Raw genomic sequence first — 15,682 nt, 5'->3', positions numbered from 1 at the left:
ATTTCCAACTATTGTACAACACCATCTTTGTGGCTTGTGTTTTGCATTATGTGGTTGAGAGGTATGGCTGATAAACTGAAATTTAAAATTTAAAACAGCTATTTCCCAACCACCTCATTGAGGGTCTCTGGTTTGCACAGCTAATTTTAATATGTGTTGTTAGCGATGCATGAAATAACCTGATAATCACTGGACTAATTCCACATGTTAAGAGAAAGATTATTTCCAATTTTAAATATTGCCTGCAGTGCAAAAGGCACATGTCCAATGATAGGAGATCTGGACAGAAATGTTTTAAGAAATGCTGTAATGCTTTCCAATAAAAAAAACAAACCATCAGATAAACACCACATTAGAAACTATCCGATTTATTCCTACTCAGCCCATGTTTATTGCCTTGTGTTCCTTTTACTAATGTTGTGTAGAAGCCATGTGGATAAGTCATATTTCAGGACACACAATGCACAGGTGAAACAATTCTTAATACAGAAACCCAGTAATAATCCCTTCCAGATTCCATGACTAAATTTAACCATAGCTTCAAGTTTGTGCATCTTTAAGCAACCTTTTTTCCTCTCTTTAACTTAATATGATCGAGAGGAAACTGAGACCACGAATATGATGGAGCCCTCAATAATAACAGAGCAGAAACCATTTGTTTCACTCTTAGATGTCGGGATCATTTAATACATATCGGATGTGCATTTAAGACCTGATCCTGTGAGATTCTGAGAGCCCTCAGCTCCCACTGAATGCAAGTTGAGATGCTTATAATGCTGCAGGTTGAGGTTTTTAAAGATTATAGCCAAGTGACACAACCTACCTCCTGGCAGTCCTGAAGAAACTTTTGAAGATCTCTGTTGTCTTTCAACCTCATCAGAAGCTCACTGGCTGCCTCACGATTCTTCCTATGTCTATTTAAAAAACAAAAACAACACTTACATAGGCCCTTTTAAATAAAACTATGATTTTATCATTTTTTGCAGCCTTTATGGAATATCTGTTATGAATGTGTGTGTGCTGGCAGCCTCACTTTATTGCCTTTCAAATGGAAGACATTATTAATGCTTGTTACCGAATGTGCTTATTTAAGTTTCCTATGCATTTTGTGACCTACTCTGGATTAGTTTTGAGACACAAGGCCAAGTTCTGTAGTCAGTCAGATTTTATGGTTGTCATGGAGTACAGAATTTGGCCTACTAGTTTTAAGACCACATGAAAGTTAAGACTTTGACAAAAACCTTAAAAAGTCTTGATTAAATCACATATTACTTAACTAATTCAAAGCATACACATGCTCTAAGGAGTTTTAATGTATTCTTCACTACGACGCAGCACCATTAGATCTGCTCCTACTGAACCATGCTTCAGTGGTTTCCATAATCCTCAAAATGCTATGTTTAAGAACCAATTTATGTGTGGCCACACCTATATATTCTTGCAAACAGAAGCTTTGGATTTCCAGAAACATTATTTATTTGAGAAAAAAGTTTAAGATCAAACTTGGTTTAGAAGAAAAGAAGGTTTCTCAGGAAACTCCATTCCCCCCCTCATAACTGCATTTGCGCACGGCAGGATTGGGTTGACTTCCTCTGGGTTGGGGTAGAGGTCTGAAAGACTTTGGTAGATAATCTGGTCATGAATGAGGTTCTCAGAGAAAGACCCTATTCTCAGCCACACACAACTGCTTATTTACAAATGGCCACATAAGCTTTTGAATTAATTCCCAAGACATTTCAGACAAGAATTTGGGTCTCACAGCACTTCAGTTAGGTTTGTTTTCTGAGACCTCTCTTTTCCCCCCTCCCTTTTGAGAAGGAGATGGGTTAAATGGGAATGATATCCATTAAATCTGACAGACAGAAGTTGAGAGAATATGTTAGTTATGTATTGTATAGTTGTTCATGTTTTACTGTATAAGCTCCTAGGGTGACAGGATAGGCACACATTTTTAAGAAGTCAAAACAAAAAGAAAAATCAGGAAATGAATTTGCAGGGTGATCCCACTAGATAAAAGTGACCTGTTGCCAATAGTGAAATAAATTATAAAATTAAAAAGAGAATTTACAAGGTATTAACTTGAACCAAGTTAAATGTGCAGAGATCGTAGGGCAGGGGAATCTGGGGTTAAACAAAACAAAAGAGTAACAGAGCCACTAACATCAGGGCCTTTGAGGGGAAAGCATGTATGGATATCAAGCAGATGATGGTGTAATTATTTTTCTCAGCATTCCACCCAGCCGCTGCGCCACTGCCGAATCCACCCCCAGCCGCCAAAACAAAAACAACGCACCCCACCCTCAGCGCCGCCCAACCGAACCCCCCCCCCCAAAAACCCTGAGCGCCCCCCGCCACCCCAAGATTGGCCGTCCCTTACCAGGTGCCGCCCCAAGTACGTGCTTGGTCGGCTGGTGCCTGGAGCCGGCCCTGTCTGCTGGGGGTGTCTGGAGAAGGTTCCCATGCTTAGATCACCATCACAGTATGTTAGGGATTTAGGTAAGATACAGATGTGTGTAAACTGTTGTTTTCAAATTCTTTTTTCTCTAAAAGCTTTGTTCCTGCTGCTTAAACAAACACTACTTTGTTTTAAGAAGTTTCTCAAGTCACTATATAGCAGTGGTCACAGACACACAAAGGGAAGAACCACAGGTTCCTGAACTCAGTCACCTGGAGGTAAGAAAGGTTGATACATGGTACTGTAACCCTGGGCGCTAAGAGTGACATTTTGAGATAAGATAGGTAAATGCATGAAGCCTGAGTGGGTGCCCTCAGTGAGACCAGAAAGGGGACAGAGGTTCAACAAGCCCCATAAGCATAACACGTGGTTTTCTAGTAACATTAATGATGCTTGTAACAACAAGAACAACCAAAACTTTCTGCCTCCACTACGCTCAAGTCAATACATGTTTGCTACTCAGAGTGGAAAAAGATCTTATTAACGAGCTAAAATCATTTTCTGAAGGGGATTCAACATTTACACATTTGAAAGAGTTTCCCCTTCAGCCTTCAATTCTTTAAAACACTTGTGTATATGCCCAATAGATTTTTTCATAAATGTATTAATATTTATGACTTGTATTGCAATAGTGCATAGAGGTCCCATCAAAAATTGGGCCCCATTGTATTAGGTAGTGTACACTCATATAATGACCCCAAGATCTTAGTCTCTTCTTTGTAGGAGAATTATGAAGGACGTGAAATGGGAATGGTAGAGATATTAATCACTATCAGATATCTGAATGAAATTACCCAGAAAGGAGAGTGCTAAAAGGTTGCTACAGTGTTACTGATACTTGCTCTATATGAAAGCACCTACGAACTCTAATGAGTCAGAAAAATGGATAAACAAAGTCATGGTAGCTCAACGGTTAATCTGTGGGTTTCACAGAGCCTGAACAGGAATAGAAACTGAGGGCATGGCTACATTTACAGATGTAGAGCGCTGGGAGTTAAACCAGCCTTCAGAGACTGCAGCGGGGAAAATGCTGACGAACGTTTACACTCTCAGTTGGAAGCGCACTGGCGTGGCCACATTAGCAACTCTTGCAACGCCACAAAGACCACAAAGACCAGTGCATTGTGGTAGCTATCCCAGTGTTCAAGTGGCTGCAACCTGCTTTTCAAATGTGGGGGTGGGGTGGAGTATGATAGGGAGTGTGTTGTGTGTATATGGGGGGAGAGAGAGAGTGACTTTGTGGCATGCTGGGAGTGTCTCAGCATGCTGTCTTGTAAGTTCAGACCCCGCTCTCACACACTCACAGCAAGCAACATACCACACTAATAGCTTGCTTTGTCCCAGAGCAGATAAGCATGCTGGCTGTCAAAAACGGTGCTTTGAACGGGGATATTTGCATTCCTACAGCCGATTCCAAAACAATGACAAGAGTGGCCACTTGACTTAAGAGGATTATGGGACGTTTCCAGAGGCCGATCGCAGCGCAGTAATGCAACATTTCGTTCACTGTGACGCTGGGGCGTGTCAGCTGAGGCACAACAAGCATTATGCATCTCATGGAGGTGGATTACCAGGAGTGCTCCAGCTGCAGAGCCCGAGTGCTCTAAGTGCCTTGCCAGGGTGGACGGGTCAGGAGTTAGGGTGCTTGGGGCTGCTTTAATGCACTCTAACTTGCAAGTGTAGCCAAGCCCTGCGACATCATTAAAGCAAGACTGTTAAACACTTGTGGAGGTAACTGCCTGCTGAGAGAGATCTATTAGTTTGGCTCTACCATTCCTGTTTGTTTCAACAAAGCTTATGCTGTTCAATTTTTTTCTCATGGAGGTGCAACTCTTCCACTGAAAGAGTAAAGACACTCTCTTCCCTGAATTGACAACAATAATCTTGGAAGAAGTTACTCACAGCCACTTTGCCTATAGGATTTTCATGAGTGTAAAACCTGGCAAAAACAGTTCCATTGTGACCTGGGTCAGTCATGCTGGTGTTTTAAAACTAGAACTTATTTTCAGAAATAAGGAGCTCATCATCCACATAACCAGATTAGATGAGGTCCTCTACCTCCTCCCAATAGAAAATAGCCAAAGTCAAAAGTTTTTTACTACAAAGAACTCCGCTTCTTATGCTTGCCAAGCACTGAGCAAAGTCAGGGAATTGGACTTGTTTGTTTAGGTTCTTCATAGGGCTGTCAAGCGATTAAAAAAATCAATCACGATTAATTGTGCAATTAATCGTATTGTTAAACAATACCAGAATACTATTTATTTAAATATTTTTGGATGTTTTCTACATTTTCAAATATATTGATTTCAATTACAACACAGAATACAAAGTGTACAGTGCTCACTTTATATTTATTTTTTATTACAAATATTTGCACTGTAAAAAAACAAAAGAAATAGTGTATTTCAATTCACCTAAAAGAAATACTGCAGTGCAATCTCTTTATCATGAAAGTTGAACTTACAAATGTAGAATTATGTACAAAAAATAACTGCATTCAAAAATAAAACAATGTAAAACTTTAGAACTTACAAGTCCACTCAGTCCTATTTCAGCCAATTGCTCAGACAAACAAGTTTGGTTACAATTTGCAGGAGATAATGCTGCCTGCTTCTTGTTTACATCACCTGAAAGTGAGAATAGGTGTCTGCATGGCACTATCGTAGCCGGCATCACAAGATATTTATGTGCCAGATGCTCTAAAGATTCATATGTCCCTTCATACTTCAACCACCATTCCAGAAGACATGTGTCCATGCTGATGACAGGTTCTGCTCGATAACAATACAAACCAGTGCAGTCCGACCCATGTTCATTTTCATCATCTAAGTCGGATGCCACCAGCAGAAGGTTGATTTTCTTTTTTGGTGGTTCGGGTTCTGTAGTTTCCACATCAGAGTGTTGCTCTTTTCAGACATCTGAAAGCATTCTCCACACCTCGTCCCTCTCAGATTTTGGAAGGCACTTCCGATTCTTAAACCTTGGGTCAAGTGCTGTATCTATCCTTAGAAATCTCATATCGGTAACTTCTTTGCATTTTGTCAAATCTGCCGGGAAAATGTTCTTAAAACGAACATGTGCTAGGTCATCATCCAAGACTGCTATAACATGAAATATATGGCAGAATGCAGGTAAAACAGAACAGGAGACATACAATTCTCCCCCAAGGAGTTCAATCACAAATTTAATTAATGCATTATTTTTTTAATGAGCATCATCAGCATGCAAGCATGTCCTTTGGAATGGTGGACAAAGCATGAAGGGACATATCTGGCATGTAAATACCTTGCAACGCCACCTACAAAAGTGAACGCCTGTTCTCACTTTCAGGTGACATTTTAAATAAGGAAGCAGTCAGCAATATCTCCTGTAAATGTAAACAAACTTGTTTGTCTTAGCGACTGGCTGAACAAGAAGTAGGACTGAGTAGACTTGTAGGCTCTAAAGTTTTACATTGTTTTGTTTTTGAGAGCAGTCATAAAATAACAAAAACAAAAAAAATCTACATTTGTAAGTTATACTTTCACGATAAAGAGATTGCACTACAGTACTTGTATGAGGTGAATTCGAAAATACTATTTCTTTTGTTTATCATTTTTATAGTGTGAATATTTGTAATCAAAAATAATAATATAAAGTGAGCACTGTACACTTTGTATTCTATGTTGTAATAGAAATCAATATATTTGAAAATATAGAAAACCATCCATAAATATTTAATAAATTTCAATAAGTTTAAAAGTGCAATTAATCATGATTAACTTTTTAAATCGCAGTTATTTTTTTGAGTTAATTGCGCGAGTTAACTGCAATTAATCGACAGCCCTAGTTCTTCGTTGTACACCTAGATGGAACCTGACTGGGAGATATACTTTCTGTTAAACCAAGAGGCCTCCTTTAAACACATTCTCACAACACTCAAAACTTAGGGCTTGTCTTCACTACTGGGGTAAGTTGACCTAAGTTACGCTACTCCAGCTACATGAATAATGTAGCTGGAGTCGACATAGCTTAGGTTGACTTACCCCAGTCTCTTCACTGCGCTGCGTTGACACCCGCTGCATCAATTGTAGCAGCAGCAATCTCCCCAGTAGTGAGGACAAGCCCTTACACTTTGTTTTTGAGGCTTATCACTCCTAGAAACTTAACCACAATTGCGCGTATTTCCTTAATAGTATAACACTGGGTGGGTTTTTGCAGTTTTCCACATAAATAGCTCTGGAAATGAGGAAATGTGTTGATGTAAAATGAAATAAAAAACTGTGTCTAAGGTTTGCCTTGCATTCAAAGCAGGAACATGTACAGCCCATGTCATGCAATTAAGGTCTGTAAGGCAGTCATCTAGGGTGCCATAAAACGGTACAGATAACAAGGAGGTTTCCACTGCAGCAAAGAGTCACTTGACAACAAGACCCCTGAGTTTTGGGAGAATCTCTTTGAAGCATAGGAAATGGAAGGTGGTCTAGTCAGGCCTAGAATATCCCCACACTTCAACTGCCTATTACCATAGCATGGGCTTCAGGGAGAAGCTGACCAGAAGATACTGTGTTCCTGGATCCACCCTTAGTGACAGAGGTTGTAGGAAAAGGCTGGCTGACCAGAAGACAAGTTCCCTGACTTAGCAAGTGAGAGGAAAAAGCTAAGGTGAAGGAGAGAGAAAATCAGAGAAGATGGAGAGGGAAAGTTTGGTGTTACCTGCTTTGTTTGCTTCGGATAAGTGGGAGGAAAGAACTTTTATCCTCATGCTAATATATTTAGTGCTGGCCTTTCAAGCAGTATAATAAAAATGGTGTAAAGATCATGTTATATTTCTGCCTAAGAAACAAAATCTTACCTTGCAAAATCTAAGTCAGAATCAAGTCAGAAGATGTTATCATAAGCAGGTTTGGAAGCTTGAGAGATTGCCTTATTTATTAAGAGAACAATGCCTTGTTCTGTGTTTCCAAATATTTGTTTTTATTTTCCACTTCTCTTATTGGAGGACCCATGAATGAGAAGCAGGTATTCATGAAAACTAGTCATCACCTGAGGACAGTTAGTGACGTTTGAGGGTTGTTGAAAGCCTGGAACTTCTAAAATTCTGTGGTAATGCCAGTGCCCAATTTGCCATGCCACCAATACATCCTCTGCTTCTCCTCTAATATATATGGTGCCAGAAATAAACAGAGTATGGAAGCAAGATCCCTACATTGCTAGAGACTGTATAGTTGTAACTGTTCAGGCCTAGGCAGACAAAGTGAAATCAGAGCTGGTGCTGGCTGGGTATACACTGTGTCCTTGTGTTGATTAAAAGATAATTTGGCAGCAGTGTGACATTTAGTACTGTTATTGCCTTCCCTAATTATAAACAAAGTCTTCTAGGAGAAGTTGAATAGCCCCTCATAGAGCAGAGACTTATATTTGTACAATAAGGACAGGCGGGCAGGCCCATTCTAATGGCCACTGTGCTGTGTATCTCAGTTCAGGTTCTTTGCTGGAGAAGTGGGAAGCTCTGCAGAGTCAGCACACTTGGGCCCTAGAATGAAATTGAGCCTCGGGTCACTTTCAAGGGATCCCATCTTTCTGGTACTTGGAGCATCATTGTTGGGATCTAAAGGGAGCCATATCCACTCCATTCTGGTCAGATAGAGGATCATTGAAACATGTAGGGCTAAGGGAATCCTTTGAAAGAGATCCCCGGGAATCACCGGTAACAGAAATATTCTGCCTTTCTCTGTGAGGGCATCTTGGTGGACCATAACTGAGGCAGAATGCATACAGGCTAGAGGTGTTTGCTTTACCCGCACAGAGAAGAAAGGCAAATGAATAAATGGAATATGCTACAGTATTTCACTTAGGTTCATCCTCAGAGAGAAGAGCAATTGGCTATCGCTGAGCTTCTCTGAAGGAGAAACTTATGTAATTAGGGTAAGATGAATCTCTGGTATAAGGATCAAAAGTATTATTTGGCATAAAAGTTCTACATAAGTTTATTATTTATTATTATTATTGTGCTTTGTGATCTAAGGATAAAAGTGCATCAAAGGCATTAGGTTCATTCCCATCAAAATTAAACATCCTGAATTTACAAAAGAAAAAGTGCTTAAAATCTACAGCTGTAAGGACAAAAAAATAGCCTGTTTTAGGATGAGAGAGACATTTTTACCAATGTCTTCTAATCTGATTTCACAAAAAGGGGCAGGGAACCTCAGTTATGCCTTGGGAATCATGATCAAAGCCAAGTGGATAGGACAGGTACAATTTCACTTGCACTCCAGAGAAGCCACCTTCCTTCTTTGGAGAAGGACAGGAATACATGCATCTAATTAAATTAGCCAGGTGATAGCAGGGAAACTTTAGACTTGTGGAACCAGGGAAGGCTAGTTCTAAGGCTCCCTCAATGCATAGACTGTTTATACTATGAATGCTCTGATACAATGATATAGCAACTGTCTCACAGCCAAATCCAACTATTAGCTCACTATTTCAAATGTCTCCAGAAGGAGGCAGAAGTCATATTTGATTACTATTAGCCTCTCTCATTTTTGAAGCATTCTGGTTCCTAATGATTTTATAAGACAAAGAAAACATACCATATTAGGATTTTCTATTAAGTCCCTTTGCCTTAATCATCTACAAGAAAACTGGATTAAAACATACAGGGGTTGAGTTTCAGGTCACTTAGGTCAGCTTCGCACTGGTGTAACTCTACTGATTCCAGTAGAGTTCTTCCCTGTTTACACTGATGGAAGAGAGAGAAGCAAACCCACTTTCCAGTATACTTCAGCTTAATTCCTTGCTCCCAGGAGCTGGGATTTTCTACATCTCAGTACCAATCCAACCAGTACCGATGCTTCATGCTAGGAAATCTCCACAATCCAAAGGATAAAGGCAAATTCAGAAAAGAAATCAAGTTCTGGGTAAGCAGGCTGGGAAGTTTGATGCACAACAGTCACTAACACTCTTAGCAAACCTTACCTGTCATCAATAGAGTCCACTTTCTCTTGGATCTTGTCAGAGTTAATATTCCCATCGCTAAAGAGCCTCCTGCCAGTTTCTACAACTGCATTGAGCTTTTCCTCATTGGCATCCATTGTGGTCATGAAATCCTCCTGTTTTCTAATAGCAGCTTCCGCTCCTTCCAAGGTAGTGGGCATTTCAGTATGGGCCAAAACATATTCCTTTTAAGAAAAATATATCAGACAAAAAAGCATAAGACATGTTAATTGCTATCTGCTTGACGGAGACAGCTTCCCCATACCATGAACGCGAGAGTGTTTGCCAAGAACTGGTAGATATCAACTTGATGCAAAAGATCATTTTTGTGAAAAAAGCTTGATCTCTTTAGCTAGGCAACTGCAATAAGTGGTGTCAATTTGTGTGAGATTAATGCAAAGAACTAAATTATGGTTCACTTACCTGGTTATTAAGAAATGCTTCAGCTTGCTTAGTGTCTCTGAGAAATAGCTGGTAGGCATGAGACTGTGAAAGGAGGTTTTGCCTATTCTCCCACATTTTGTGAAGCTCATTCCACCCAGTGTCCAAAGCCTGCAGGCGCTGGCGTAAGAACATATACTGTGCATCAGTTTGTCCTTGGGTTACCATCTCGCCCATGTCTCTCATTTTCTGGTAGTCTTCCTCATAATTGTTAATTTCGTTCTTAATATTCTCATGCTGAGTGAGCAGCTTTTCAGCCTCTGTCAGTGTGTTTGGCATATCTTCTGAGGCAATCGCAGTCTGGGTTCTGGATAGCCAGGACTGGAAGTCATCCAGGTCACGCAAAAACTGCTGTAGTTTGCTTGCCTCTCCAAGGGATTCTTCCCGGTTCTTGAGGGTGGTTTTCATTTCTTCCCACACATCGCTGATTTCTGCAAGCCTCGACAGGATGGCCTGAGCCTGGTCAGGATGTTCAGATTCCAACTTTTCAGCCTCTTTTTGCAGGTCACTTAGCTTAGCCTCAATGGCTACCAAATCACGTTCCATACCCGTCAACTTCCTCTGAAGAGCCATTACTCCAGTCAGATCATTGCCCAGATCTTGTGTGGATTCAATTACTTTGGTCTTTTCTCTGATCCAGGATTTGGTTTCATTACACTCAAGATGGTAATTCTGGATACTTAGAGCAGAGATAAGAGCATCTTTCTTTCTGTCCACCAGTTCTCTGAACTGGCTCCACCTAAAAATGGGGAGGAGAGAAAAGCAGAGAAACTGAGGGTAATATATAATAATGGTAAAGTCTAATGTCAACATTTCTGAATGAGGAAAATGGCTGAAGTAAGCCTATTGAACTTTTAAATAACCTCTTTTTGTTTCTTTTGTTTTTGTTTTCCCCCCCACAGTGAGCTACAGTGTATACTAGAAAACACCAGATAGCAATGGACTGGATCTCAACATTTTCACTTTTTGCAGGGTCAAATATTTTCTGCAGGTTACACTCTAACTCTCTGGATTTTCTGCATGGCATGAATGTACATGAAGACTAAAACTAAGAATCTAAGACAGGTTTGTAAAATGTGCTGTACCAGTTTATTTTTACAACAAAATATTTAATACAGTAAGTCTTCATATTATCACAGATTTATAGCTACTGTACTAAGGGCCTAATTCAGAGTCCATTGATGTCAATGCAACAACTCTGGCTTTGAATCAGGCCCTAAGAGAGAGGCAGAATTAAAAAAAAAACAAAAAAAAAAACAAAAAAACAGAACTACGTCAGTTTTCATTAGGTGAAAATCAGACCTTGACAGTTTCAAAAACATACATATAAAATATACAGAAACACAAAAGAAACAACGCTAACCATCTCCTCAAATCTCAAGTTTCCACATGTCGTCTGTCATTAACCCACCTTGTGTTGAGTTTGTCTTGCTGAGCCTTGATCTCCTTTTCACTTGGATGACCACTGTGCATCAGCTGTCTAGCAATTTGATTTACCACTGCAACACGGGATGCCTGATTGTTCATTTCTGGTTCTAAGCTTTCAAATCTGAAAAAAAATCAAAGGCATTGGGGACCCTCAGTTACAGACAAGATAAGACTAGAGGGAGGCACATAGGTAGCTGATGTACAACAGGACCTCCTCGCAATTCTATTCTCACCTGTGTTGGATCACTTCCAGATCTTCAAGCTTCTCTGGAATCTGCATATTGTTAAGCCACTGCTCCTTTTCATCGATCCAAAGTTCACAAGCATCTGCTTCACTGAACATCTTATACAGAGCAAGGGTATCTTGCAGAGCCTGTTTACGGAGCCGTGTCAGTTCAGCAACCTCTTTGTATCTTTCCTCTATTCCAGACAACCTGCCTTGAACATCTGGAGATTCGGCATGTTCCTGAGGCAGAGCTTTTGCTTGTTCATGCAGTGAGTCAATGGTTGGCCTATAGTTTGCAATCTCTTCAGCAACATCTTTGTGTTTCTTGACCAAGGACTGAGTAGAATACTCATCATGGCCAACATCATTGCTGGAGACAATTTTGAGGATGTCCAACATCCATGCATCAATATCATCAGCATCAGCTTGGAACTGATGAAGAAGAGAGGCTTCCTCCAGGCGTTTCTTCCTAATGGCAGACAGCTCCTCCAGGTTAGCCCATTGCTCTCGCATATCCTTTATTCTCTCTCTAATTTTTTCAGACCCAAAGTGCTCCTCAGCAATCATACCTTCACCTTCTTTTATTGCCTGCTGGAAGTTGCCACTACGGCCACTCATTTCATCTTCAAACGCCTTATGCTTGCTCAAGAGACGGACAATGCTAGTTAGGTCCTTCCCATAGTCATCAGATGACAAGATCTGCTCCTTTTCTCTGATCCAGCCCTCTTCTTCTGCCATTTCCCAGAAGAATTTCCACAGACGCCTGGATTCTTCCAAGCGAGCTTGGCGTTCGGCTGCTAACTGGCACAGCTCTTGGTAACAAAACTCCATATGAGCTACACGATCTCTGATCACTTGTGGATCACATGGTTTGTAACCTGTTCAGACAGAAATGTATTAGAGTTCAATCTCACTTATTTTTACCTGTAAAGCCAGAGCACCTATGACTCTTAATGCTTACTTATTAGGTCTCCATCACAGAGTAACAGAGTGCAGTAAAAGACCAGTGTTTAAGGGAATACCGGTCAAACCTCACTAAGTATATTTGTGTGTAAATCCCGAGTATTCTCAGTGAATTCAAAAAAATTACTTTGGATTTACTCTGCTGAACTCAAAGAGCAAAATTGCAGTACAAAAAACGGGCACATTTTACTTTAGTGTAACTTAGTGAAATTCCCCTTGATTTACATTAATGCATCCGAGATCAGAGTCAGATCCAATAACTTGAATTGTAACCATTAGAAAGAGGTGAAATGGGAAATCGTAAGGCCAAAGGAACAACTGGTAAAAAATTACAAAAGCTTCTAGCTACTAGTGTGAAATGCCATGCAAAATACAGTGCCATGATGAATTCTGAGAAGGTAACTGGCCAAATTCACCTCTGGCATAAGTAAATCCAACTTAAATCAATGGAGTTGGGCCCACTTATGCTGGTGAATTTAGCCCAATGTGTATTATATGGCTAATGAAGCTCAATAAATATGTAACCAAAATTATTGTCTCTTCGAACCTAATACATATGTAAAACTACAACTTACCTTCTCCATCTGTGGCAAATTTCTGAGCAGATGCATTGACTCCCCGCACTCGTTCAGCCTGAATGGCAATGTCTGCCTCCACTAGCGCATGTTTCTGTAACAGGTCCTCTACCCCTAACAAATGCTTGCCATAGTCTTGAGATAGCAGAAGCACCTGCTCAAAGAAAGCAAGTAAAAAGTGTTGAGATAGTCACTGTTAAAACAACCTACTTCATGCACCTCCCAAAAGCACAGAATTAGAGATTCTCACCACAGTGCAACTGGCTATATGGCAAAGGTTTCCTTTACAGTTACAAGACCCCATGCATCAAGTAGCATATTCATGACTGGGTTTTCATTTTTTTAAAATTCTTTATTTAGCCAGTAAAGCACTTTTATGCCACTTATAAGCATAGAGTGAGCAATATTTACATATGATGGGCCAAGTTCGTCTCTCAGTAGTCTGGTTTAAAACTGGCGTGATAGCAGTTATTTATGTAGAGCCACTACAAATTTACACTGGTGACAATATATTTTGGCCAATATTTTCAAAACTCTGTTACACAAAAAGGGCTTCATTGTGTCATTGAAACGGTCTTGTGTTGGGGAGGGTGCAGAGCTGTGTTGCCTAGGGGAGCACTGGGAGACGTTCTGCCTCCCTTAGTTCCCGGGCACTGCACACAGCTACTGCAGCTCTTAAGGGGGGTGCAGTGTCATTCCTCTGCACATCCAGTCAGCTGTGCTGGCTGACAGGTAAGGAAGAATGGATGGAGCCCTGGCCCTGCCCTCCTCCTCAGCCCAAAGACAGGTGGGAAGCAGTTTCCGTGTTCTCTTGAGCACAGCAGCTGCAAGTCTTCTTGGCCCTCATGGGAGCTGCTCAGCTGAGGAAGAGAGGTCCTTATCCCTTTCTACCCACATGTGCACTGTGTAAAGGGTCTGGCCCAGAATGAGTACTGTAGTGAATGTAAATCTGCCTTCCCCAGGCAGAGACAAGCAAAAATAAAATATTACTTTGTTTAGAAGGTGAGAGTCTTGGGGGTTTTTGTAGCTGTTTTAATTTTATATTTTAAAGAGTCCAGCATTGTGTATCAAGAAGTGAATTGACGTACATGAATGGGGAGCTCCTGTTTTTGGACATTTGGTTATAGAGACATTATGTTTAAAACAAACATAATTCAAACAGATAAAGGACATGCACAATCTCTAATCAGCAGCAGTTTCCTGCTATCATCTTATCTTGGTGACATTTACCTTCATTTCATCCATCCAGTCCATAATGTAAAGCATTTCCTGGAATATCTTTTGCAGACCAAGGTTCATCTCCAGTCTTTGTCTACGTGCCCTGAGTAGCTCCAGCAGATACTCCCACAGGCGTATAACATTGTCTTTTCTTGCGGTGATGCGTTTGATATCATGATAATTCTCGGTCTCAAGTTCCTTTGCAACAGCAACTACTGCCTGAACTCGTTCTTCATATGCTGCAATGTCTGTTTCAATGGCCTCGTGCTTTTTAGTGGCAGCCTCCACGGCTGGAAGGTCAAAACCAAAGTTATCCTGTAAATGCACAGAAATCATTTTAGTAATGCCTGTGCATCAAAAATGCTATTGCTCAAACAAAGCTGTGTAATGTTACTTTTGATTATTCAAAACAAATTTGATAACAACTGTGGCTTCAAAATACTCTGAAAATACATCCATTGATAAAAACAGCAGATATACTATTGGGAAAATCATAAATTGGCCTTGCAAGGGGGACTTTATAGGCATTTTCTGTCTCTAATGTCAATGAATCAAGTTCATCCCTGGTGTAATTCCACTGAATTCACTAGCCATTTACTTGGTCCTACCATTTCATGGAAATAGTGAATATTGGGGAGACATTCCTGCATGGTTTTCTACTGAGTATATACTTGCCAAATTAGTTCAGAGGGACTCTAACACACACAGCACAAACTGTAGGACACCTAGCATGAAGGAGGGAACACACATTGCGCGCAAAAACTGTATCCCATAATTACTCACGGTGATAAGTTTAGTCATACAAATAGTTCTGAAAGCACCACCTGAGAAACCAGTCGTTGATTTTCACTCAGCCATGTTTCTCTCATAGCTGCCTTGCGATCAAATCTGCGTGCAAGTTGTTCCAGTTTCTCTTGTCTTATGAGCTCATTTCGCAGTGCCAGTTCTCTTTCATGTTCAGCTTTTTCCAGTCTTTCCCAGGCCTGAAGAGATGAAAAAAATGCATCATATTCTTTAGATTCACATTTTTAAAGAACTTTGAGAAATCACATCAACTTTGCATGAAATCAATACTGTGGACCAAAATTAATTCCTGATGTAAATTCGCTGTGGCCAAAGCAGTCACATAAGGGACAAATTTGGTCCATATTGTTTAGTGAAAGAGCACAGGACTGTCAGGCTTTATACCCAGCTCTGCCAATATGTGACCAAGGCAGAACTACTTAAACTTTTAGTTCCTCAATTTACCTGTCTATGAACTGTGTATAAAAAACCTGCCTACCTCACAGGAGTGATGTGAGGATCTTTATTTGTTTGTTTTAAATCTGTTTTTTTTTTTTATAAGCAAAACAATTGGTTTGAATTTTATGTGCAAATATGTTTAATCTTTTCCCAAAAGAG

At 40.3% G+C, this 15,682-nt stretch overlaps 1 protein-coding gene across 3 annotated transcripts in view; it reads right to left on the bottom strand.

The window, feature by feature from the left end:
- The window catches only part of SPTBN1 (spectrin beta, non-erythrocytic 1), a 196,511-nt gene that overhangs the window by 44,510 nt on the left and 136,319 nt on the right, over positions 1–15,682 (bottom strand). For all 3 annotated transcript variants that reach the window (XM_034764396.1, XM_034764397.1, XM_034764398.1), the window contains 8 exons: positions 15,106–15,264; positions 14,294–14,596; positions 13,064–13,217; positions 11,533–12,403; positions 11,283–11,420; positions 9,854–10,610; positions 9,413–9,615; positions 824–914 (listed from right to left, as the gene is read on the bottom strand). In XM_034764396.1, coding sequence (XP_034620287.1) covers positions 824–914; positions 9,413–9,615; positions 9,854–10,610; positions 11,283–11,420; positions 11,533–12,403; positions 13,064–13,217; positions 14,294–14,596; positions 15,106–15,264 — 2,676 coding nt within the window. The remainder of the gene's footprint in view (positions 1–823; positions 915–9,412; positions 9,616–9,853; positions 10,611–11,282; positions 11,421–11,532; positions 12,404–13,063; positions 13,218–14,293; positions 14,597–15,105; positions 15,265–15,682) is intronic.

The sequence above is a fragment of the Trachemys scripta genome, chromosome 3 (assembly GCF_013100865.1).
Source record: "Trachemys scripta elegans isolate TJP31775 chromosome 3, CAS_Tse_1.0, whole genome shotgun sequence".
NCBI classification, from domain to species: Eukaryota; Metazoa; Chordata; order Testudines; family Emydidae; genus Trachemys; species Trachemys scripta.
This window is presented reverse-complemented; position numbering and strand designations above follow the sequence as displayed.